We start from the raw sequence: 25,776 nt of genomic DNA, 5'->3' as shown, positions 1-25,776 counted from the left end.
CTCAAAATCTTTCCAAGAATATTTGTCTTATTTATTGTCAAAATGTCTCATTTCTAGTCAAAACTAATCTCTTTCCACTTAAAATAAGACTCATCACCTAAAAATTAATTTGTTTTTGACGATTTCACTTGTTTCAAACACATTTTAATTTGAAATAAGTAGAAAAACCCGCCAGTTTTTTTTGTTTGTAATATTATTTCAAGTAAAAATATGCTTGAAACAAGTAAAAAAGTGTCTTAAAACAAGGTACTTTTTATGTGATTTTACATATAATGAGATTTGTTTTGACTAGAAATAAGACAAATATTCTTGGTAAGATTTTGAGTTTTTGCAGTGCACACTGCTCGTCCGCTGCAATCCAAGTGTCCTGAATGGATATAGTCCAGAGTTTACTCCAAACAACGTCATTTAGGACATTTTTTACAGCCTAAACAGTCTTGTAATGCGCTCTGACGTTCACACGCCCCAGGTTAATTCAGTACAGGATTGTTTAGGCTGTAAAAATTTCCTAAATTATGTCGTTTTTCGAGTAAACTCTGGACTATATCCCTTCTGGACACTTGGATTGCAGCGGACAAGCAGTGTGGAGGAATATTACAAGCTCTTTGTGCAGTTTTTGGACACATTTACTGAGGTGCCTGTTGTGGCGTAGCAGCCAAGATTTATAGCGCTCGATTAGAGGAGCAGCCACCTCTTAAAAGGCGTTTTTCAGGTTATACAGTTTTGTAATGAAGGATAATTTGGTGGTTAGCAATCACTTTGGTGGAGTTTGCATGTTCTCCCTGTACCTGTGTGTTAGGGTGTCTCCAGGTTCTCCGCCATCCAAAGACATGCACACTCCCTGCACTGCAAAAAGTCAAAATCTTACCAAGAATATTTGTCTTATTTCTAGTCAAAACAAATCTAATTCTACTTAGAATAAGACTCGTCACATTAAAAAGTAGCTTGTTTTTAGACACTTTTTTACTTCTTTCAAGCATATTTTCACTTAAAATAAGTAGAAAAATCTGATAGTGGAGCAAGTTTCTTATTACAAGCACAAAAAACTTGCTTTCACTGGCAGATTTTTCTACTTATTTCAATTGAAAATGTGTTTGAAACAAGTGAAATTACCTGAAAACAAGTTAATTTTTAGGAAATGAGTCTTATTTTAAGTGGAAAGAGATTTTAGTTTTGACTAGAAATACGACAAATAATCTTGGAAAGATTTTGCGTTTTTGCAGTGTGTTCATATGTCGGCCCTGTGATAGACTGGTGACCTGTCCGTATCCATAAGTTAGGCTATATAGACAATGGATGGATAATTAATTCCAGTAGAAATATTTGATTACGGTTCCTCTCTAATTCTGTTTTTTTTATCAGTATATGAGACGTAGGTTTTGGATGGATGCTTATATGTGTTTGGAGGGTTGCCGTGTGTACACAGAGCAGGAAGTATTCAGCCATAGTGATGTTGTAATGTAATAGTTATGGTGCACACAGGTTATGAATGGGTATTTACCGTAGGAATCGTTGCATGGGTGTGCGATTTCCTGAGGTTTTCATCTAATGCAAACAAACGCCTCTGCTTCTAAAATGTTTCTGATGCTTTTCATTTCAAAGAAGAATTGGAGGAGAGAGTCGAGAGCCAGTTATTGTTGAGGTATAATAATGATTGTTTGTTCCCATGATCTGCTGCTCTTAATGGCCTCGTCTGGTCGTATTTTACTCTGACGGCGCTGCTGAGGAATAATAGTCTTGGCTGTGAATCAAGTCTTTTTTAGTACAGCGCTGTTTATCTCTCCTTCCCCCGTCACATTTCAACTCCACTGTGTGTAGAGTGAATATATACTGTAGCAGATACACTACAAAAACTCAAAGTCTTACCAAGAATATTTGTCTTATTTCTAGTCAAAACAAATCTAATTCTACTTAGAATAAGACTCATCACATTAAAAAGCAGCTTGATTTTAGACACTTTTTAATTCTTTCAAGCATATTTTCACTTGAAATAATCTGATAGTGGAACAAAGTTCTTCTTTCTTATTACAAGCATAAAAAACTTGCTTTCACTGGCAGATTTTTCTACTTATTTCAAGTGAAAATGTGCTTGAAACAAGTGAAAATTATCTAAAAACGAGTTGATTTTTAGGTGATGAGTCTTATTTTAAGTGGAAAGAGATTAGTTCTGACCAGAAATTAGACATTTTGAAAAGAAATAAGACAAATATTCTTGGAGAGATTTTGAGTTTTTGCAGTGTATAGTGTAGTTAGTCGGGTTCAATAACTTAAATTCACAACTGAGATTTTACCTTCACTCCTTATCATAGGAACTCGCTTTTAATTTTATCATTTCATTTGTGTTATAAACCTATGAAGCAACGTTTTTTGTTCCTCAGATGTCAGATTAGTAACAAACATGGGAGCTTGTCTAATCATTTCCTTGCAAAACGAAACCAATTTAATCCAGGACAACACCTTCATAATGGTTCAGATTGTTCAACCTTATCCAAAGAGTCATTATCCCCCTTTTTAACTTGCTGCTGACTCTGTTCTTCAGCTGTACACCTTGTCTCTTGTCTGTGTGAACACAGGACAGACAGACCTGCTGGAAAATGTCAGGCCATGATGATAAAGCAGAAATGTCACACTTAAATGTTGTTTTTCCAGCTTGTATTATTCATGTTTATGATCTTCCGTGATTAATCTCGCATTTACCGTAGGGGGTTGATTAAGTGTCTCATGTAAACCATGACAACACAGAGAGACACAACACAACAGTCCTTGAAAAATGCGAGAGAGAAAAAAACACCCTCTGGATGCTTGTTTTCCAACCAACGATCACAGACTGCGATAACGGTTTTCACTGAAAATGTGCAAGGTGTGATTTTACATATGAAAAATACAAGTTCTCTCCACATTAAGTCATTTTTTATTCTCTGCATGATTGATTCCTTCATCCGCCCCATAGCAGAGTCTTATCTATTTATAACTTAGACAAATGTCAATTCATTCTGTAGGGCAGCCAAACAGGAAAACTGTGTGATCAGAATATCGTTTTTTGGTTTACACAACTTGTAGGCTTGCTGGGATGCAGCACAAAGATCATGTTATCTGTGCTCCATTAGAAATGCCTGCATTTGTATGCAAATGTGTGTTGTTTGGAGGCTTGTTTTCAAGGTCAGAGCTTCACAGAGAGAAATAATCTACTAAGTATTGTACAGTTTAGTATGAAACACCATGTTCTCTACAGGATTGTTGGTCATTTCAAGGTCAAAACACCAACAAAAGTCCGTTGAAGCTTTGTTGACATCATACACTGCAAAAACTCAAAATCTTTCCAAGAATATTTGTCTTATTTCTTGTCAAAATGTCAAAACTAATCTCTTTCCACTTAAAATAAGACTCTTGTCACTTGTTTCAAACGTATTTTCACTTGAAATAAGTAGAAAAATCTGCCAGTGAAAGCAAGTTTTTTGTGCTTGTAATAAGAAAGAAAAACTTGCTCCACTATCAGATTTTTCTACTTATTTCAAGTGAAAATCTGCTTGAAAGAAGTAAAAAAGTGTCAAAAACAAGCTACTTTTTTATATGATGAGTCTTATTTTAAGTATAATGAGATTTGTTTTGACTAGAAATGACATTTTGACTAGAAATAAGACAAATATTCTTGGTAAGATTTTGAGTTTTTGCAGTGTATAAAACACTTACTGTAGAAAGAAGAAAAAATTAATCAAACACTCAACAGCTTTGTTCTAAAAAAAAAAATTAGCAATGTGACTTTTGCTTCTTCATGCTCCTGTCGTCCATGTTCTGACCAGCAGATGGCGTTATACTGCTATTTTTCCATGATGTTAAAGCACTTTGTCATCAGAGCAATGTGCTGTTGCTTTTAAATATGTCACCTAATAACAAATATGGTGGGTAAAAAAATAACAACAATTTGAAACCTCTTGACTTCCTGTTAGACGATAAACTACCTGTACAGTTAGTAGGTGTCACACCTGTCATTGTTTCTCCATGTTCACAGACTGACGGTCCTTATTCACTGCTGAACAACAGAATATTATAACATACAAGCAAATCCTTCTGTAGTCTGTTTGTCTGTATTTGAGTCTGTACTATAGGGATGTCACAATTAAACTTGTTTTCACAATTAATCGCGGTATTAAACGCCACAATTAATTGATCGTAAAGATTCCTAAATACCGTCACTTTCCAAAAAAAAGATTATGTTGGAACCGTATCGGCAGATGTGGCGCCAAAGTAAAGGGTAAATGCACAGACACTGGTCCATTTACCTAAAGCAGGTAACGCTGAATTGGTAGGAATTTAAGTGTTGGCGTGTCATTTGTATTGTAAAAAAAAATGATTAAAATAAACTTAAACATTTGGTATAGATGACAATTAATGACTTAAATATTTCAAACACTTCCCCCGGCGGATTAATAACTGGTCCTATACTGTATTAAAGGGATAGTTCAACATTTTGGCAAATTGGCCCATTGCCATAATCCCTATAGTCATAGCAGTAGGTTCGTTACCTTTAATTGTCGGTGCAAGCTGTTTTTAGAACGGCGGAGCAGAGCCGTGAGCTGCTCAGAGCTACGCTACGGAGGCTCATGGGATTTCTTGGCTTCCCTCATCAAACTCATCAAATACACAATCCAACAACTCCACAACGCTCTGGTGGACAAGTTGTGACCTGCACATTCACCACGCTATGAGATAATAACACAACGTTACCACACAGAGTTGTTTTAGAGGGAAATTCATGCAAAACCTCTGATGCACGTTGCCTTCAGGGACAGTTTTTCATCAACAGTCTCTGTATTTCCCTCTAAAACAACTCTGTGTGGTAACGTTGTGTTATTATCTCATAGCGTGGTGAATGTGCAGCTCACAACTTGTCCACCAGAGCGTTGTGGAGTTGTTGGATTGTGTATTTGATGAGTTTGATGAGGGAAAGCAAAAAATCCCATAATGAGCCTCCGTAGCGTAGCTCTGAGCAGCTCACGGCTCTGCTCCGCCGTTCTAAAAACACCTTGCACCAACAATTAAAGGTAACAAACCTACTGCTATGACTATAGGGATTATGGCAATGGGCCAATTTGCCAAAATGTTGAACTATCCCTTTAAGAGATATAGACGTAATATTTGATTTTACACATTCATTCATTCATAGTGTTTTGAAATTTATTGGATTTATTGGATGCATAATAATCGTGATGATCGTATCTGAACACCGTGATTATTTCTCTGACAATAATCGTACCAAGAAAATAAATCTATAATCTATAATCGTGACATTCTGTTCTCTGCAGGGAGCTCGTGTCCTTCTGTGCATCTTTTTTCTGCACGTCGTCCTTGTGCGTTTATCCCGGCATGTGTGCATGGGTGAGACGGAGACAGGACAGGAAGCCTATATGTGTGTGTGTGTGTGTGTGTGTGTGTGAGTATAAGCAGCATGCAATGAGGTTTCTTCACTGTCAGAACTGAATTGGGGACAAGTGATCCTAAGTAGAGCAGCTTCCCCCTGTGGAGCCACGGCAGCCGTTGAGCTCTGCAGCTCCGTAGCTCTGTAGCTCTGTAGCTCTGTAGCGAAGCAGCACTGAGGCTTCTGTCAACGCAACCGTGCAACCGTGCAACAACCGTCGTCGTTGTCCACTGTCTCTCTCTTTCTGTGTGTCCGTCCTGCTGGAAACCGAAGAAGATAAAGATGCTGAGACCGTCCGACTCCCCCGAGCTGATGTACTATCTGAACTGTCTGTACAGGGAGCCCAGGAAGGTGGTGCTGCACAAAGGCTCCACGGGCCTCGGCTTCAATATCGTGGGCGGAGAAGATGGCGAGGGAATCTTCGTCTCCTTCATCCTGGCCGGGGGGCCCGCCGACCTGAGCGGCGAGCTGCGGCGAGGCGACCAGATCTTATCGGTGAGTGTGCAACAAGCCACCTATATATACTCCTATTATACTCTTTAAATTGAACTAATGCTCCTGTGTTTAAATAGCCTTTAAGGCAAGACACTACAGGCCAAAACACTGTTTTTTCATGCACTGATCAATTTGAGAGATGAGATTTTGGGCTATTTTTCTTCCTCAACATGTATTCTTTCAGAAAAGTCAAAAGAAATGGTAGAAAATCCACATTAAGGTGGTTATTTTACTTCATTTTGTCTTCTGTCATCTGTAGATTTCTCCTTAATTCACCAAAAGTTACAGCTACTGTGACAAACTGTGCTGTACTTGTTGTCTGACCCATGTCATGTCAGGTATCATTGTAAAGCTTTTTTCTCTCCTGAACAATGATGTAGGCTCCAAAAATTGTTGTTTCCTCTGTATCCGCAACCAATCGTAAAAGTACGATTTACATTAACAATCTATGTAATTTTACAGTCCAAGTCTTTAAAGGCCGTTTTCTCAAAATGAGTTTTTCAGACTCAGACTCTGAGCTAGAAATCTCCACTTCAGCAGCACTTACAGACACCAAACCTTCCACTTTGATCCCTTTCTATATTCTGAAGGTTTTTACAGAGGGGATTGTTGATATATCATTCACAGCCTCATTTATACAACATTTTATTCCTAAAAACAGGGCGAAATTAGATTTTTTTTAGGGCTGGTGACAGTATTTTCTCATTTACAGAGTGATAAAAAGAGATATCCAAAATCCTCCTCTGTAAAAACTTCTGACTCTAATATGTCAACAAAATAAAACAATAATTTTGAAAGTAGCTTTATCCATTGTTCAGATTTCTGTTCTGGAAATATATGCAAATTAGCGCATATTTCATTAGATATTGCCTCATTTACATATTTAAACATAAAATTTGACAAAACTTGTAATACAAAAAATATTTGTCTTAATGTAAGTGATAAACTTGGGAAGTTTCATGGTGATATCTGTTAGTTAATTTTTTTCCACCTATTCACCTGTCGTGTCTCCCTTTAAATTCAATCTGCTTCCCTGACACGTGATAATAACGTTCATATCAAAAGTGAGACTGATAAAAGAGAGACTGTGATTGGCTGCTGGGTTTCAGTCCCGTTCTGTCACTGTGAGTCCACATCCACTTTGAAAATCGGTCGACTCCTGTTCCCAGTGTATTAATATAACAATATACAACACTGGCCTAGATTCAGTTTCAGGGCCAAACACAGACCAGGTCCTGTGTTTTTTCCCCTGCAGCAGTAGTGTAGTGTAGTGTAGTGTAGTGTAGTAGTGTGTCTGTGGTTGTTTCACACTGATCACGTTGGATGGTTTGGATCTCATATCCTGTTAACTCTAAACATCAATTCAGTTGAAGCTTTAGTTTTAACATACAGTGATGAATGTTCACCTTTGAAATCATCACATGAAGGAGAGTAATTACTGTATTCCTGATTATTCCTGTAACACATCTTACTTATGTTTATGTAGACTAAATTGGATGAGATAATTAGATAAGATAAGATACAAGTGGCCTCTTGCTATATATGCTGTTGGCTTATTGGTAAATGAATCAATTAATTGGATTGGATGAAAAAAACAACAACTTAATGACATTTTAATTTAAAAAAAAAATGGCAATGGTCTAGTTGTCCCCAAAGCAAACCACAAACAGAGTGGAGAAGCAGCCTTTGCTGTCTATGCACCACAGCTCTTTATACCACAGCCTTCTCAATTCATGATAATTGACATGTATTCTTTATTCTCATGTATTTATTTTCATTATTTATCCTCTTCTCCCTTTCTCTTACAGTATCTTGTCTCTAAATGTAAAGCACTTTGAGCTGCATGGCCATGTATGAAAAGCGCTATACAAATAAAGTTATTATTATTATTAAATAGTAACATGAACATGAAATTCTTCTTATTTTTAGCCTTTAAATAAACTCAGTTCCTCGTAAAAAAAACGAGTGCAGCGCCCGTTCAGCATCTGTCTGACATGTCGGGCCATGATTGATCAGGCTGCATTCATCCAGCTGTTGGTGTGTGTGTGTCTGTGTGTGTGTGGTCAGTCAGTGACATTTGTTCCATCTGTTAAAGGGAAGTAATGACCTATATTTACAAAACTGATGTTAGCAGGACACATCACAGTTCACATGACATCATTTTAAAGGCGTATAAATGGACTGGTGCCTCCTGAGTGAAGAATTTACACAGAGAGAAACACTGGCAGTGGACCTGCACTGCAAAAACTCAAAATCTTTCCAAGAATATTTGTCTTATTTCTTGTCAAAATGTCTCATTTCTAGTCAAAACTAAACTCTTTTCACATAAAATAAGACTCATCACCTAAAAATCAACTTGTTTTTAGATCATTTTCATTTGTTTCAAACGTATTTTCACTTGAAATAAGTAGAAAAATCTGCCAGTGAAAGTAAGTTTTTTGTGCTTGTAATAAGAAAGAAAAACTTGCTCCACTATCAGATTTTTCTACTTATTTCAAGTGAAAATACGTTTGAAACAAATGAAAATGATCTAAAAACAAGTTAATTTTTAGGTGATGAGTCTTATTTTGAGTAGAATGAGATTTGTTTTGACTAGAAATGACATTTTGACTAGAAATAGGACAAATATTCTTGGTAAGATTTTGAGTTTTTGCAGTGTGACATGTAATCAATCAACACAGTTTCACCACTACTACAGGTAGAGCAGCAGCAGCTTGATTTGTCTGGTCACCGTGTTCACAAGCGCTGCATAGAAACCAGCAGAGATCCATGTGTGTGTGTGTGTGTATGACTGACTGACTGACTGAGATAATGAACAACAGGCTGCACGGTGGGCCGTAGCTGCTGTAGGGAAGCGATTGTTCCGCCTCATTATGGCTAATTGTCATCGTTTGCCTCCCACACTGCGCAACACGACAGATTATACACCGTCTCGTTTCGTTGTCTTTGTCGGTGTGGGATTGTATGTGTATGTGTATGTGTATGTGTATGTGTATGTGTATGTGTGTGGCTGTGGCCGCCCGATCCGACAGAAAATCTAATCAACACGACACTATCTTAAATTGCGTCCAATCAGCAGCAGCTCGGTCTACCTTGATGAGAACAGAACAGGCAGTTAGCAGTCCGACGGTGGCCTGGTTTTCAAGTCTAACAATAACTTCCCCCACCCCACCTCACCCTCGCTGAGCTCACACACACTCCTCAGTCTCCACACGTTTCTTCTCATCCTCTGTGTGTGGCTCCTTTTTTTTTTTTTTTTTTTTGCACCTACACATTTAGGAGTCGTCGGTCTTTTGACATTGTCCCGTTGCACGACGGACACTGAAGAAGAACAACACAGAACCTGTTTTATGGCAAGCCATTTTAACATTTATAAGCCAGACTGGATATGTGTTGTAGATATCTGTAATTCAGTTTTGCCTCTAGTCAAAAAGGACATTTCAGATATCTACAACTACGTTCTTCCTATAGGACAAATGACGTCACTTTTGCCATTCATGTGTATGGGGTTTGTCATTACAGATATCTACAATTCAGTTGCGGATATCCACTATGTGAATTACAGAGATCTGTAACTGAATTACGACTAGTACTAATACCAGTTTGAGATATCTACAATTTGATTCTGACTAGTCATAATTCCAGTTCAAGATATCTTTAATTCACCTCAATTAAAGATATCTATGTCCCTTTTCTTTTGTGGTTCATATGTAAAGAGGTTCAACAATCCAACGGTGGAACTTATTGCTTCAGATCAGAGGATCTTGGCCTCCTTCCAGTTCATTATATGAGTTCCCTTGCACAGTTAGTATCTCAGATTGTTAATTCGCTCTCAACACCCACAAGAATAAAGAGCACGTCATAGGAACATCACATGACGACGATTCGGAAGAAGACTGCAGCGCCAATAAGGCGCATTAAAAAAAAGGTAAAATGCAGCCTTTACGGTATATGTGATCTCCTAAGGAAAAAGTTTATTTTTAACAGGTATGGCAAGCGGATTTAACATTTAAAAGCTAAGTTTGACGATCCGGAATTAACATTGTAGATATCAACAACGTCTTTCTGACTAGTCGTAACTACATTTTGAATAGTTGGATTTTTTATTCAAGATATCTGTAATTCAGTTTTGCCTCGTCAAAAAGAACATTTCAGATATCCACAACTACATTCTTCGTATAGGACAAATTACGTCACTTTTGCCGTTCATGTGTATGGGGTTTGTCATTACAGATATCTACAATTCAGTTGCAGATATCCGCTATGTGAATTACAGATATCTGTAACTGAATTACGACTAGTACTAATACCAGTTTGAGATATCTACAATTTGATTCTGACTAGTCATAATTCCAGTTCAAGATATCTTTAATTCACCTCAATTAAAGATATCTACATGTCCCTTTTCTTTTGTGGTTCATATGTAAAGAGGTTCAACAATCCTCAACAATCCAACGGTGGAACTTATTGCTTCAGATCAGAGGATCTTGGCCTCCTTCCAGTTCATTATATGAGTTCCCTTGCACAGTTAGTTTCTCAGATTGCTAATTCGCCCTCAACACCCACAAGAATAAAGAGCACGTCACAGGAACATCACGTGACGACGACTCTGAAGAAGACTGCAGCACCAATAAGGTTTAAATGTTAAATCCGCTTGCCATACCTGTTAGGAATAAACTATTTCCTTTGGAGTTCACATATAAAGGCTGCATTTTACCTTTTTTTTAAATGCACCTTATTGGCGCTGCAGTCTTCTTCAGAGTCGTCACGTGATGTTCCTGTGACGTGCTCTTTATTCTTGTGGGTGTTGAGGGCGAATTAGCAATCTGAGAAACTAACTGTGCAAGGGAACTCATATAATGAACTGGAAGGAGGCCAAGATCCTCCGATCCGAAAGCAATAAGTTCCACCGTTGGATTGTTGAACCTCTTTACATATGAACCACAAAGGAAATAAATCAAAAGAAGGCTAGATGAACTTGTTCGGAGTAGGAATAAACAAAATATAGATAGATAGACATCTTTATCTATCTATATTTTGTTTATTCCTACTCCAAACCTACTCCAAACGACCTCTTTACATACAGTATGAACCACAAAAGAAATAAATCAAAAGCAGGCTAGATGAACTTGTTTGGAGTAGGAATAAACAAAATATGCTCTGAGATGATTTCATTTTTAAATGTGAGTTTGTGTGTGTCTGGATGTGGGAGTTCTCATGATAATGTGAGGATTTTAATGAAAACTGTGGAGAAAACGATCCATAAACATGCAAATTAAACTGAATCCAGATGCATCACATCTATAAACATTTGGGGGTAAAAAAAATGTGAACATTGGTTTGAAACGATCTTCCACTAAAAGGACGAGAGTTGTTAGGGTTAGGGTTGAAATTTGACACAAATACGGATATAGTAAGGGAAATAAGGGACTTTTTGGGGGGAAAAGGCGCTGGATATATATTTCATATTTCAAGATGGCTTCCAGGTATTGTGCCGATATGTCCGATATGAGCACATAATTATCTAAATTAATTCATTTTGGTCTTTTATGGGTCTCACATTTCATTTTTCTAAGTGTTGTTTTTGTCATAACAGCTATGTGAAATGTTGTATTGAAGGTGACATGCAAGATGGCCACCTTAAAGGGATAATTCAGCATTTTGGCAAATTGGCCTATTGCCATAATCCCTATAGTCATAGCAGTAGGTTCGTTACTGTACCTTTAATTGTTGGTGCAAGCTCTGGTGGACAAGTTGTGACCTGCACATTCACCACGCTATGAGATAATAACACAACGTTACCAGACAGAGTTGTTTTAGAGGGAAATGGACAAGAACACGCATCAGTGGTTTTGCATGAATTTCCCTCTAAAACAACTCTGTCTGGTAACGTTGTGTTATTATCTCATAGCGTGGTGAATGTGCAGGTCACAACTTGTCCACCAGAGCGTTGTGGAGTTGTTGGATTGTGTATTTGATGAGTTTTAATGAGGGAAACCAAGAAATCCCATGAGCCTCCGTAGCGTAGCTCTGAGCAGCTCGCGGCTCTGCTCCGCCGTTCTAAAAATAGCTTGCACCGACAATTAAAGCTGCACTTTAGAGACTGTGCAATATTGAATTTTATTGTCTTATTGTTGTTGATTGTGTGTCTTTCTTTTTTTATCTTCATTGATGTTTTTAACCACATGGAGGTTTGCATTTCAATTTTGTTTATACCTTGGTATGAATGACAATAAAGGAATTCAATTCAATTCAATTCAATAAAGGTAACAAACCTACTGCTACGACTATAGAGATTATAGCAATGGGCCAATTTGACAAAATATTGAACTATCCCTTTAAAACTAGTTGCAATATCTCATGATCTATGAAACATAGAATCACAGTTTTTGGTTTTGGATTTAGTTTTCTTGTCAGAGCATAATTTAGTACTGTAGGTGGAGGAAATCTTGTTTTAACACAGCTGCAGGTTTGGGTGAAAAGTTGTCACATGAAAAAGGATACAGTATAATAATAATCCAGTGAATTTCCCCTTTTTTCAAAACAGGTAAATGGCATCGACCTACGAGGAGCGACGCACGAACAAGCAGCGGCGGCGCTGAAAGGAGCAGGACAGGTGGTGACCATCATCGCCCAGTACAGACCGGAGGGTGAGTCAACAACACCGTTTATTCTAATCAGGCCAAGTCACGACGGCTCATCTCATATTTCGGTGACAACTTTATTTACGCGTCACTATTTATTTCGCTCTTTCCAAGTCTTTTGAGTTCTCTTGAACTGTCACAATAAAAGCATCACAGAGAACTTTCACAATAAAGGCTTCACACAGTTCTCTTCCCACGCATCGTGACGACTTGACTGTCAGAAGAATTTTTTCACACAGAACAAAAAAATGACAAAACTTGGCCGATTCACGCTTCACTGGACAAAAGACAAGCAAAAAAAAAACTAAGCAAGGCCCACATGAGACTAAAGCGATACCCACAGAGAAACCTCTCGCTGACAGGAAGCTCATCCTTTTCCTATTGATTTCATGTTCAAAATCTTTTCATTCGTTCGATTTGTTAGCCACGTGCATTATAAGAGACGGTTTTCCTCCGTGTTGTGACAGCTGCACCAGAGCAGCGGAGGTGGGATTTATTTTATGTAGCATGAGAAACATTAATTGATTTAAATTCCTCCCGAGGTTCAACCCACAGTGAGAAAGGTGCTCAGTAGTTGTCATGACAGATGCTACAGTACAGTACCTGCACAAATGCAAAGTCTCCTCTCATTTTCAGTGTCTGTTTGTTTGGTTGTTTGGATATTTTTACACTTTTTTACACTTTACTTTATTTTCTCACGACCATGTTAGTGGTATGGAGCACAAACAATAAAACAGTACAAATAATCAGACATAGCAAGAGACAGTGGGGCTGTACATACTTTGTACATACATCTCTGACCAGGACAGAGCAAAAACTATCACTTAAAGGTGTACAGAAAAGAAAACTGAATTTGAGCCCACTCTGGATCATAAAATTAATGTGATAACTCATCTTTCAGACGATGTAGGCCAAACTTTGTGCAAAATTCTATTTTTGAGTAAATCCGGGATGAAAGTGTGTATTTTTTTTTTCGCATTGGATAATGCAGGCGCACGGATTATACGTCAGCCTGCACACGATTCACCAGCCACTGATATTGGATCCATAATCCGTCATTCAAACGTCTGAGACACACACACACACACGGAGCTCGGGCTCGCCCCAAGCTTTGAATATCCCATCCGCTCGATAACGACCAATCGAATTTGTTTTCCTTACTCGGGTAAACTCGTGTTGCAGCTCGTGACAACTCGGCGCGACCCACAGGACAAACGGCCATTTCTGTACACCTTTAAACAGAGGAAGAACACGTTTCAGAAAAGCACCTAGCTTATAAATAACTTTTCTTTTATCAGACTGTAATAACAAAATTAGTTTAAACATAGATGGGCGACGAACATGGTATTTAGGGAGGTATTTTTCTCTTAGATATACAATACATGTGTTCTTGCATTCAAACAAAACATGGAACTCATCACCAATCTGGCCGTCTTTGCATAGATCACATAACCTCCGACTTCTATCGAGTCCTTTACACCTTCCAATACCTTTTGGTATTCTTGTATTGTTTACTCTGAAGTGGCAGACGGCCTGTCTATACTTTTGGTTTGAACACAACAAATACTTTTCTAACTTAAACTCTTGTTTAAACTCAATATAAATGTCACAAATCCAGAGGTTTCATCACAACTCACATGAAGGATTTTGAATGTGAATCTTATGGAGGAGATTTGACCGAGGCGTCGATGTGACACTTCATGAAGTTGACCTTCAGAATAAAGTGTCCATCAGCTGTTTGAAAAAAAGATGAAAAAAGTGTATTCTTTTTTTTATAAAGAATATGCAGAAAAAAATACAATCATATTGCAGATATTTTGCAGGTTTTGCAATATGAGTCTTGATTTCAGCTGCGATGGTCATTTTTACATTTTCATTTCAAAGAAAAAAATCTAAAAATGACAATGATGATGTGATTTTTGTTCAGGCTTCTGTCACATTTTACCTTTGAGTTGGTACTTTAAAGGGATAGTTCAACATTTTGGCAAATTGGCCCATTGCCATAATCTCTATAGTCATAGCAGTAGGTTCGTTACCTTTAATTGTCGGTGCAAGCTATTTTTAGAACGGCGGAGCAGAGCCGTGAGCTGCTCAGAGCCACGCTACGGAGGCTCATTATGGGATTTCTTGGTTTGCCTCATCAAACTCATCAAATACACAATCCAACAACTCCACAACGCTCTGGTGGACAAGTTGTGGCCTGCACATTCACCACGCTATGAGATAATAACACAACGTTACCAGACAGAGTTGTTTTAGAGGGAAATTCATGCAAAACCGCTTAAAAGTAGTTGCAATATCTCATGATCTATGAAACATAGAATCACAGTTTTTGGTTTTGGATTTAGTTTTCTTGTCAGAGAATAACTTAGTACTGAAGGTGGAGAAAAGTCATGCAAAACTGCTGATGCACGTTGCGTTCAGGGACAGTTTTTCATCAACAGTCTCTGTATTTCCCTCTAAAACAACTCTGTCTGGTAACGTTGTGTTATTATCTCATAGTGTGGTGAATGTGCAGGTCACAACTTGTCCACCAGAGCGTTGTGGAGTTGTTGGATTGTGTATTTGATGAGTTTGATGAGGGAAACCAAGAAATCCCATGAGCCTCCGTAGCGTAGCTCTGAGCAGCTCACGGCTCTCCTCCGCCGTTCTAAAAATAGCTTGCACGGACAATTAAAGGATTAAACAAACCTACTGCTATGACTATAGGCATTATTGCAATGGGCCAATTTGACAAAATGTTGAACTATCCCTGTCAGACATTAACCAAAACTTTCCATTCTGTCAGTTTAACAACGTTTCTGCAATGGTTTTTTTTTTTAAAGTGGTGAACAAACAACCCTCTCTGTATTTGTTTATGCTCTCTATGTCCCGGAGCATCAGCATGTAAATTGTAATCAGTCGTCCGAGGCGTCGTCATGCTAGTTCTGGTGCATCATCTGAAAGTGTCTGTCAGCTCCTGTGTGAGTTAACGTGCAGTGGATCCGACAGCCTGGACTGGTGGCGTGCCTCCTCTGATTAGGGTCAGCAGCAGCAGCAGTCACAGCTGAGGGGCTGTAGGGGCCGTGACTCACAGTTTAGAGACGTATCAGCGTCTCACAGGTGTCAAACTCTTCTACTGAGAGCGACCGTGAGTGTTTGTATCTGCGTTAAGATGATTTTCCGCTCAGGTTTAAAACTGATCTGTTATCTGTTCAGTCGAGATTTCCTGATTTGTGATCAGAAACTTGGAGTGAATCAACTGCACTCGCAACCAGTGTATGCCAAGGTGCCAGAATACCAAAAAAAAGTGTGAAAAAAAAGGAGATTATCTGCTTCAAATGCAAGTTTCAGTATTTTAAAGGGATACGCCAACATTTTTTTTGTGTCTTGCCTCACTCCTGAGTCCATGCCCAGCAGATAGACACCATCCTTTCGACTGTGCGTGCAGTAACAAGGGAGATAGAGCCGTATCGCCGCTAATTAGCTTAGCTCAAACACTGGAAGTGTATGGGTAGTGTTAGCCTGCCTCCTACCTAAAGTCGCTAATTAGCTTAGCTCAAACGCTGGAAGTGTATAGGTTGTGTTAGCCTGCCTCCACCTAAAGTCGCTAATTAGCTTAGCTCAAACGCTGGAAGTGTAGGTAGTGTTAGCCTGCCTCCACCTAAAGTCGCTAATTAGCTTAGCTCAAACGCTGGAAGTGTATCGGTTGTGTTAGCCTGCCTCCTACCCAAGCCGAAATCAGCAGTTAGAAGCTGATTTCATTTTAGCTCTAAACTTTCAAACATTTTTAGGCGAGAAAGTAGCCGTTTAGATCAGCAGTGTGTTGTTAATTTGTCTAAATACCAGCTGTTACTACTAAAGGTAACGAACCTACTGCTATGACTATAGGGATTATGGCAATGGGCCGATTTGCCAATATATTGAGCTACTGTATCCCTTTAATCTAATTCTCCCGTCTCGCTTCTTCAGCGCATTGTTTCCATCTGAGGTGTCATCGTTGGTACTTAATACGCATGACTACCGGGCTCTGAGCTCCTCGTATAGGACTAACTGCTGCTTTCTCTTCTTACCCATCAGAACTTGCCCAATGCTCGCCGCGCCGGGCCCACTCTCCTGCACCAGGTTTGTGCCACTCACTGGCACCTGTGGCTGCTCTGAGCTTTTTTGTTTTTTTTAGCATCATTCCCCAACGGCTTCGTGAGAGTCGCTGAGTGAATGTGATCACAGTCTGTTCACTTACTAACTGAAGCACACCCGGTCCTTACCTCTCCCAGCCTGTTTGACTCTCACTCCTCCACTTGCACATGCACCTTTTGACACCCTTTTACCTTTTTGTTTTTGTGCTCCTTTCAAACTCTGCCCTTTATTTTATTTATTTTTTCCACTTTTGAACCTCTGTGTAAAACGCTGTGCTTTATTGTTTTATGTATGCTGTGTATTGAGGAGGTCATTACCAGAACCCGATGAGTTACTTTGTGTTGCATCTCAATCTAACGGCTTTACAACCACTTTTGTTTTACTCATTACCAGGGCCGTTGTATAGGGGAGAAAGGTGATGATAATTCTAGGGGCCCAGCGCCCAGTGGGGCCCATAAAAAACCCTAGTAGTCTAATCTTTGTATGACTGATTTATTCTGCGTAAAGACCCTGACTAATACTCATAGTACACTGTAAAAACTCAACATCTTTCCAAGAATATTTGTCTAATTTCTTGTCCAAATGTCTAATTTCTAGTCAAAACTAATCGCTTTCCACTTAAAATAAGACTCAATACCTAAAAATTAACTTGTTTTTAGATCATTTTCACTTAAATTCACAATAAATAGAAAAATCTGCCAGTGAAAGTAAGTTTTTTGTGCTTGTAATAAGGAAGAAAAACTTGCTCCACTATCAGATTTTTTCTACTTATTCCAAGTGAAAATCTGCTTGAAAGAAGTTTAAAAAAGTGTCTAAAAACAAGCTACTTTTAATATGATGAGTCTTATTTTAAGTATAATGAGATTTGTTTTGACTAGAAATTACATTTTGACTAGAAATAAGACAAATATTCTTGCTAAGATACTTGAGTTTTTGCAGTGTAATGCTGTATTAGCATCAAAACAAAGAAGGCTAAATAAAAAATGATAATACATACGTAGTCTAAGAAAAAAAAAGGAAAAGTTAGGGGGAGGGGCCCACTTTAGTATTCTTTAAGGGGGCCCAGAATTCCTAGCAACGGCCCTGCTCATTACATGCCCTCTTGTAATGTTCAGTTTTATTTGCAGCTGTTTTATGACATAATTAGATATTTTAAGTTTGTAAATCAGCTTGACACTCAAAATTAAATCTTTTAATTTGCTGGGGGAGCGCAGAATCAGTTAAAATATACACAATATGTTTGCAGCAAAGACAGAGATTTTATGGACAGTTTAATGTGACTAATGCTGCTTGTCTGCACTTGATGCTGTGGCTTGCAGATGTTACGGTGGCCCTAAGGGCTCAAAGCACACTGCAACTTAAGAAAACACATGCCAAGACAACAAAAGAATACGCTACAAATTCAGAAAACGACTTCACACTGCAAAAACTCAAAATCTTACCAAGAATATTTGTCTTATTTCCAGTCAAAACAAATCTCATTATACTTAAAATAAGACTCATCACATTAAAAGTAGATTGTTTTTAGACACTTCTTACATCTCTCAAGCATATTTTCACTTAAAATAATCTGATAGTGGGGCAAGTTTTTCTTTCTTATTACAAAAAAACTTGCTATACTGCTGCCATTGTAGCAAATTTTTCTTTTTTTCTACTTATTTCGAGTGAAAATTTGTTTGAAACAAGTGAAAATGATCTAAAAACAAGTACATTTTTAGGTGATGAGTCTTGTTTTAAGTGGAAAGAGATTAGTTTTGACTAGAAATGAGACATTTTGACAAGAAATAAGACAAATATTCTTGGAAAGATTTTGAGTTTTTGCAGTGCATCAATTTGACAAGGCACACACTGGGGGAAAAAAAACTCAATACACAACAGAAATGTTTGCAGGGACACACAAAACAAAAGACCATAGTCACACTAGTGACACACAAGTGTTTGCATGGCAGGAGAAAATGTAAACATCACACTGGCTTTTCTTTCTAAAGCACAGAATTAGTGTCATGAGGCTGTCGCACTCTTTTTCCCTTTATGTGTAAAAGCTCTGAGGCTTAAATGGGATCAAGTCTGTTTCCTTATTGATCTGTCACAATCGAATGATTAAACACCTGCACGGCTGTCTTCTTTGGTGACATAGTGAAGAGTGGTTACGAATTACAAGGACTTCATTTTGTCTGAGGGAGTTTAGTAATAACTTAAGTTAAATATTGATTTTTAAAAGAATTTTTTTTACAGAATTTGTAGGATTGGAGTTTGTATTTGTGTTTTATTATAAATTGTCACACACAGTAGGGGTGGGAATCTTTTACTATCTCACGATTAGATTCAATTCTGATTTTTGGGGCTACGATTCGATTCAAAATGATTTCTGCTTCAGTCTGTCGGTGTGCAACGGATCCTCATGATCTACTCCAGTCTGCTTTGCAAGACAGAATGACTCAAGTGTCTAAACTTTTTCACATTTATTGAGTTGTAAACATTTATCCATGCTTAGATGGAATTGTTGAAACTGTTGCATAAAAGCAATACCACATATTGCTTAAGTAACAAAATTAAAAGTGCCTCTTTATTTAAAAATAATAATGCAGTTAAACATTCTGCCGTTTAAATTCTTAAAAGGAAATGGAGGCCGACAAACAGCAGAGTTGTTTCATTTTTTTTATTTTTTAAAATCGATTTTGGGACATTTTATATCGATTCTGAATCCCTAACACACATACTACATATCCTACACACTCTTGGCAAACACTTGCACAGGTTAAGCTGAGAAATTCCTCCATAACCAGCTCTATATCTATAAGTATTTAAGCATAAATGATTAAAATAGGTTGATAGAGGAAAACAGACACCAATCCTGTTTAGTTCTTTCTGTTTACACTTGTCTCCGCCCCTGAGCTGCTCATAAGCAGCCGTAGGAGAGAGAGAGAGGTGTTTCCCTCTCTGTGCTTTAGTGCTGCGTTCAGCAGAGTTGGACCGTGTGTAGGAACAGAGAGCAGCAGCACGAAGGAGACACGATAGAAAGGAAGAGGAGAAGATTTAACGTCAGAGTAAAAACATGCAGACAGGTACGTGAGACGGACTTTTGGAGGAGATTGTCAGGAAAAAAAACAAAGAAACAAGAGGACGATAAGGTCAGATGGTCTTGTTCTTGTTGTTTCTGGAATAGATTGACAGATTTTTGCATTTTATTGTTTTTAAATATAGAGTATGAGTTGATTTTCTGTTATTTCTTTGGTTGTCTAACTCATTAGGATGATGAAGAAGCACAACAGAGTCAGAGAAGATGTGGGAGAGTTTCATGACAGCATGTCAGCTTGTTGTAGACAATTATAACCAGGAAAACAAAAATATAATAAAAAAGAAAAGTCAAATTGCTGCAGATTTTGTCTTTGTCTTTAGCTGTATCCATAATATATTTCTCTCTTATCTTTTCTCCCCGTCCTGCTTTCTAAAAGTCATGGTTGTGCAGAGTCTCTGTGGCTGGTCGTGTCACGTCTCTTTACTGGTTGATCTTATTTAAATGACAGGTCGGCCGAGCGTGCCTCAAGTTATCAGCTTTTTCCTCCTCATAGTAACTGCGCTGCTGTCAGGGGGGAAGCAGGCTTGTCACCGCGCCGACGGCTTCTCACATCCTGACATCCTCTTTTTTTACTTTGCTGAGAGCGACTCATGACTTGGTTCATTCACGGCTTCGTACGTCAGCGACTCGGAGATCAGATCATGCAGGGTCGCTCTAAGTGCATGAATGTAAACAAAAGAAATGATTTGTAGCTCTGGGCTTCGTCTTTTATGTGCAGCAGGTGTAGATGAGAGAATAGCCTACTTGTTTGGCTCTCAAACATTTGCAAAGCTAATAATTATTATTATTATTATTATTAAACAAAGTCTAATAAAACAGAAGAAGAAGCATATCTGTTGCATGGCATACACTTTGGCATGTATTATGGCATGTACTGGAGCAAATGTAGATGTAAATCCAGAAATAATAAAAACTCAGAGTAACACTTTATTTGACACCTATCTCTATAACGCATTATAACCAGACTTATAATGAGTTATAATGTAGTTATAGCACTGTATAACTATAGTTATAAACACTCATAAATGATCATAATGCTTTATAACAATAACCATAACACACTATAAAGCATTTTATCATGACTTATAAGGTCAGGTATTATAATACGCTATAATTGTTAGTAACTCTCTGACAATGCCTACATCGATAATGCATTATAGATATAATTACAATGTGTTATAATTGGCTTATAAATGTATAACTATCATTATAAACACTTAGAATTTATCATAAGGCTTTATAACAATAATCATAACACATCATAGAGCAATTTTATAATGCCTTATAAGGTAAAGTATTATAATAGAGTTATAATGCTCTATAATGTGTTATACTTATTGTTGTAAAGCCTTGTGGTAATTTATGAGTGTTTATAACTATAGTTATACACGTTTATAAGCCAATTATAACACATTATAACTACATTAATAATGCATTATCGATGTGAGCATTGTCAGTGAGTTACTAACAATTATAACGTATTATAATACCTGACCTTATAAGTCATGATAAAATGCTTTATAGTGTGTTATGATTATTGTTATAAAGCATTATGATCAATTATGAGTGTTTATAACTATAGTTATACAGTGCTAAAATTGCATCATAACTCATTATAAGTATGGTTATAATAGAGATAGGCGTCAAATAAAGTGTTACCAAACTCACCATTAAAACAAAAATACACAACATCCCCTTACCTTTTCTATGCACTGAATGTATCCATGCAAATGTTCACATCCTTTCTTTATCTGCATCTCTGCTGTGACTATGACCAGAATTTTTTTAAACAAATCCCTTTTCCACCGACTCGAGCAGGGGGCACGTTGAGTTTTGTTTTTTGTTTTTTTTAGCAGCATCAGTAGCTTGACCTCCTCTGTCCTGTCTGCATGCAGATCTGATCTGATGTCAGCCTTCATCCGCTCTGCTCTTGTCTTGCAGAGTACGGGCGCTTTGAGGCCAAAATCCACGACCTGCGGGAACAGATGATGAACCACAGCATGAGCTCCGGGTCGGGGTCTCTGAGAACCAATCAGAAGAGGTCGCTCTACGTGAGGTCAGTCGGTCTGTTAGTCGGATATTTTACCCTAGTTTTGGTACTTTAAAGGGATAGTTAAACTTTTTTTTTGGCAAATTGGCCCATTGCCATAATCCCTATAGTTTTAGGAGAAGGTTTGTCACCTTTAATTGTCGGTGCAAGCTGTTTTTAGAACGGCGGAGCAGAGCCGTGAGCTGCTCAGAGCTATGCTACGGAGGCTCATTATGGGATTTCTTGGTTTCCCTCATCAAACTCATCAAAATACACAATCCAACAACTCCACAACGCTCTGGTGGACAAGTTGTGACCTGCACATTCACCACGCTATGAGATAATAACACAACGTTACCACACAGAGTTGTTTTAGAGGGAAATACAGATACTGCTTGATGAAAAACTGTCCCTGAAGGCAACGCGCATCAGCTGGTTTTGCATGAATTTCCCTCCGTGAGCCTTCGTAGCGTAGCTCTGAGCAGCTCACGGCTCTGCTCCACCGTTCTAAAAACAGCTTGCACCGACAATTAAAGGTAACAAACCTACTGCTATGACTATAGGGATTATGGTAATGGGCCAATTTGCCAAAATGTTGAACTATCCTTTTGAAGCTAAATTCTGGGAAATGAATTCCTGCATGTGAATACAATACAGTGCTTGATGGCTGAATTAACGTAAAGATTCGACACACATACATGTTAAAAACCTGGTTTGAGACTCAAACAAAAGAACATTTCTTAATTTAGCAACCCCAGTGGAGCAGCAGTCACTATTCTCTCTGACCTGGTAAAGCTGCGCTGCTAGTTTCCTTTTTTACACCAGACCTCATGCACGTGCAGAAACGGCAGTAAAACAAAAGCCCGATTGTCCTGATATCTGTCTGCCACCTGAACAGGGCGCTGTTCGACTACGAGAGGGCGAAGGACAGCGGCCTCCCCAGCCAGGGGCTCAGCTTCAGGTACGGCGACATCCTCCACGTCATCAACGCCTCGGACGACGAGTGGTGGCAAGCTCGCCGTGTCACCCCGCACGGAGACAGTGAGGAGATGGGCGTCATCCCCAGCAAGAGACGGTGAGTCCTGTCCTATCACAATAAAAAGCCATCCATATATAGCCATCCATACTTCCTGTCGGGGTTTATTTAAGCAATATATCACGACAGGCCGTGGTATATACTCATTATACCACGACTAAGGGGCGAGTGATATATTGCTTTTATAAAACGGTTACCAATAATGACAATATGAAAGAGGGATAGGCCTACGCAATCAATTTCATGTAGTTTTATTCAACCAGAAATACATATTATCCAATAAAACAGCCTCACTGCGAAAAAAAACTAGTCCCACCTCTCCGAACGTTAGCTCCAAGTAGCTCTGCATCTGGTCTTTTCCTCCGCTTTTTTTTTCAGGTGAAAGTCACTGCTCAGTCCCCTCTACCGTTGTTAACCCTCCCCGGAGGTGAAAGTTCATCTTAAACATGTGAATTCAACTACTTTAGTCCGTTTTTTAACATCGTAAAAACATAAAACGTATATGCTCATTATACCACGGTTAACAACCAATCAGATCGCCGGATTTCACCTTTCCGTTTTATAATTCTCCATAACAACCTCCGGACTATACATTATCCCTTACTTATTCACGGCTCCATGGATTGATTTCTCGCCAGCTTCGTTGAAAACAAATGCACATGGCCGGGAGGAGGGTTAGCAAAACAGCGGAAAAGCGAGCTGGACTTGCATAGTTCCCCTTTAAAAGAATAGTTCACCCAAAATTCAAATTGCACTCATTATCTACTCCCCCTCATGTGGACTAAGGGCTGGGAGAAGTTTCAGAGTCCTCCGTGGCTTCTCTGAGTTACAGGGGGTCTCGGCGTAGCAGTGCATGTCCATATAACGGTTGCAAATGGATACCAACTGTCTTCGTAACAAAAAGACACACCAAAAAACATCCAAATACCTCCATGCTGCTCGTATGTAATGTAATGACCAGGAAGAGGAGCTTCGAGAAGCTTCCGCTACAAAACAAGCTTGAAAAATAGACTTATTTAATTTTTTTCGGGACAATTTCGCATTTCGGGGCTTCAATACAAGACGGACATTACATACGAGCAGCATGGAGGTATTTGGATGTTTTTTGGTGTGTCTTTTTGTTATGAAGACAGTTGGTATCCATTTGCAACCGTTATATGGACATGCACTGCTACTCCGAGACCCCCTGTAACTCAGAGAAGCCACAGAGGACTCTGAAACTTCTCCCAGCCCTTTGTCCACATGAGGGGGAGGAGATAATGAGTTAAATTTAAACTTGGGGTGAACTATTCCTTTAACATTGTCCTTAGTTTATAAAGACAAAGAATAACAACAGGAGTCTGCAGAGTCCAGTGGTGCTCATGCAGGGAAAAAAGGGTTAAGGGTTAAAAATTAAAACCCACCACTCATGGATTTGGTGGCATTAGAGAAGAAAAAAACAGAAACTTGAGTGTAAATCTTCATATAACCACATGAAATACTATTTTTATCATTGACTGAGAGGAGCAGAAATTTAAAAAACAAATAGTAAAATCCAAGTGTTTGATCAGTCAATCCTTTGCTCGGCAGGGTGGAGAGGAAAGAGCGAGCGCGTCTCAAGACGGTGAAATTCAACGCCAAGCCGGGGTCGTTTGAGTCCAAAGGGGTGAGTGCTGCAGCGTGGTGTTTTCTCTCTCACCATGACGATGATTCACAGTGTAGCCGACTGTGTGTGTTGTTGTTCTCATTCACAACTCGTTTCATTGAGCAGACACACACATCAGGGCCGTGTCATCTGTGTTTATGTTTCCTTCATGCACACTTTCACTTTCATCCAGGACGTCATAACGTCACAGCTGCACGTTTCTTCTTCTGAAAGCTGTGTGATGATGATTTTAGTGTTAATTTATGCTGATGATTGATCGTTGACAGGTACATGATGAGTCAGAGCCTTTTTTAAAAACAAGCTTTTATAAATAAGAATAAGGAGGGTATGGATTTGAAACTCTCTGCTCCATAAAATCTAAAACCATAAAATTTCACTCGGCACCCAGATATTTCTCTTTTTTATTGAGCTACATCAAAAAACAAACCTGCAATAGAAAAACAAGTGTAAATTGTGCAGCTTTTGTCACATTTACCGTATAAATGAGATTTATTTTTAGGTGGAAGTGGTGTCCACTGCAAAAACTCAAAATCTTTCCAAGAATATTTGTCTTATTTCTTGTCAAAATGTCTCATTTCTAGTCAAAACTAATCTCTTTTCCACTTAAAATAAGACTCATCACCTACAAATTTACTTGTTTTTTAGATAATTTCACTTGTTTCAAACACATTTTCACTTGAAATAAGTAGAAAAATCTGCCAGTGAAAGCAAGTTTTTTGTGAAACTTGTTCCACTATCAGATTTTTCTACTTATTCCAAGTGAAAATCTGCTTGAAAGAAGTAAAAAGTGTCTAAAAACAAGCTACTTTTTAAAAGTGATGAGTCTTATTTTAAGTAGAATGAGATTTGTTTTGACTAGAAATTACATTTTGACTAGAAATAAGACAAATATTATTGGAAAGATTTTGAGTTTTTGCAGTGTACAAGCCCTCAGATATTTACTGTTCACATCAGCATCTTCATGTTGTCTTCAAATTATAGCACACACATAATTTAAAGGCTATCTCTCTCTCTGGGGTTCCATCTTTTCTTTTCTTTTTTTTTGTCATTGCATGTGTTTTTTTTTCTGTGTGCTTATCTTTAGTACAAACTAAACCTCAGTTACTGTATGTTACGTCTCTCAAAGCATGACCTTGTAACCCTTCTCTCAGCTTGCTTTTTCTTTAAATGCCTCTGATGCAACTGTGGTACGTCAAGAAGTACTAGGAGGTTCTCAGTCGTCTTTATCGTAGCAGAGATGAATCCTGGTTGTAACTTTTAGATCCTTGAAGATGTTTCTCCTCTCATCCAAGAAGCTTCTTCAGTTCTGACTG

The 25,776-nt window shown here is 38.4% G+C and overlaps 1 protein-coding gene across 29 annotated transcripts in view; it reads left to right on the top strand.

The window, feature by feature from the left end:
* The window catches only part of dlg2 (discs, large homolog 2 (Drosophila)), a 262,869-nt gene that overhangs the window by 221,471 nt on the left and 15,622 nt on the right, over nucleotides 1–25,776 (top strand). For 20 of the 29 annotated variants that reach the window (XM_085797009.1, XM_085797003.1, XM_085797020.1 and 17 more), the window contains 6 exons: nucleotides 5,755–5,911; nucleotides 12,459–12,561; nucleotides 16,615–16,659; nucleotides 21,695–21,809; nucleotides 22,681–22,857; nucleotides 24,388–24,463. In XM_085797009.1, the coding sequence (XP_085653135.1) occupies nucleotides 5,755–5,911; nucleotides 12,459–12,561; nucleotides 16,615–16,659; nucleotides 21,695–21,809; nucleotides 22,681–22,857; nucleotides 24,388–24,463 (673 nt within the window). The remainder of the gene's footprint in view (nucleotides 1–5,754; nucleotides 5,912–12,458; nucleotides 12,562–16,614; nucleotides 16,660–21,694; nucleotides 21,810–22,680; nucleotides 22,858–24,387; nucleotides 24,464–25,776) is intronic. The other 9 variants (XM_085797034.1, XM_085797033.1, XM_085797010.1 and 6 more) reach the window with 1 other exon arrangement.

The sequence above is a fragment of the Trachurus japonicus genome, chromosome 14 (genome assembly GCF_045865225.1).
Source record: "Trachurus japonicus isolate A0001 chromosome 14, Traja_1.0".
Classification (NCBI taxonomy): Eukaryota; Metazoa; Chordata; class Actinopteri; order Carangiformes; family Carangidae; genus Trachurus; species Trachurus japonicus.
This window is presented reverse-complemented; position numbering and strand designations above follow the sequence as displayed.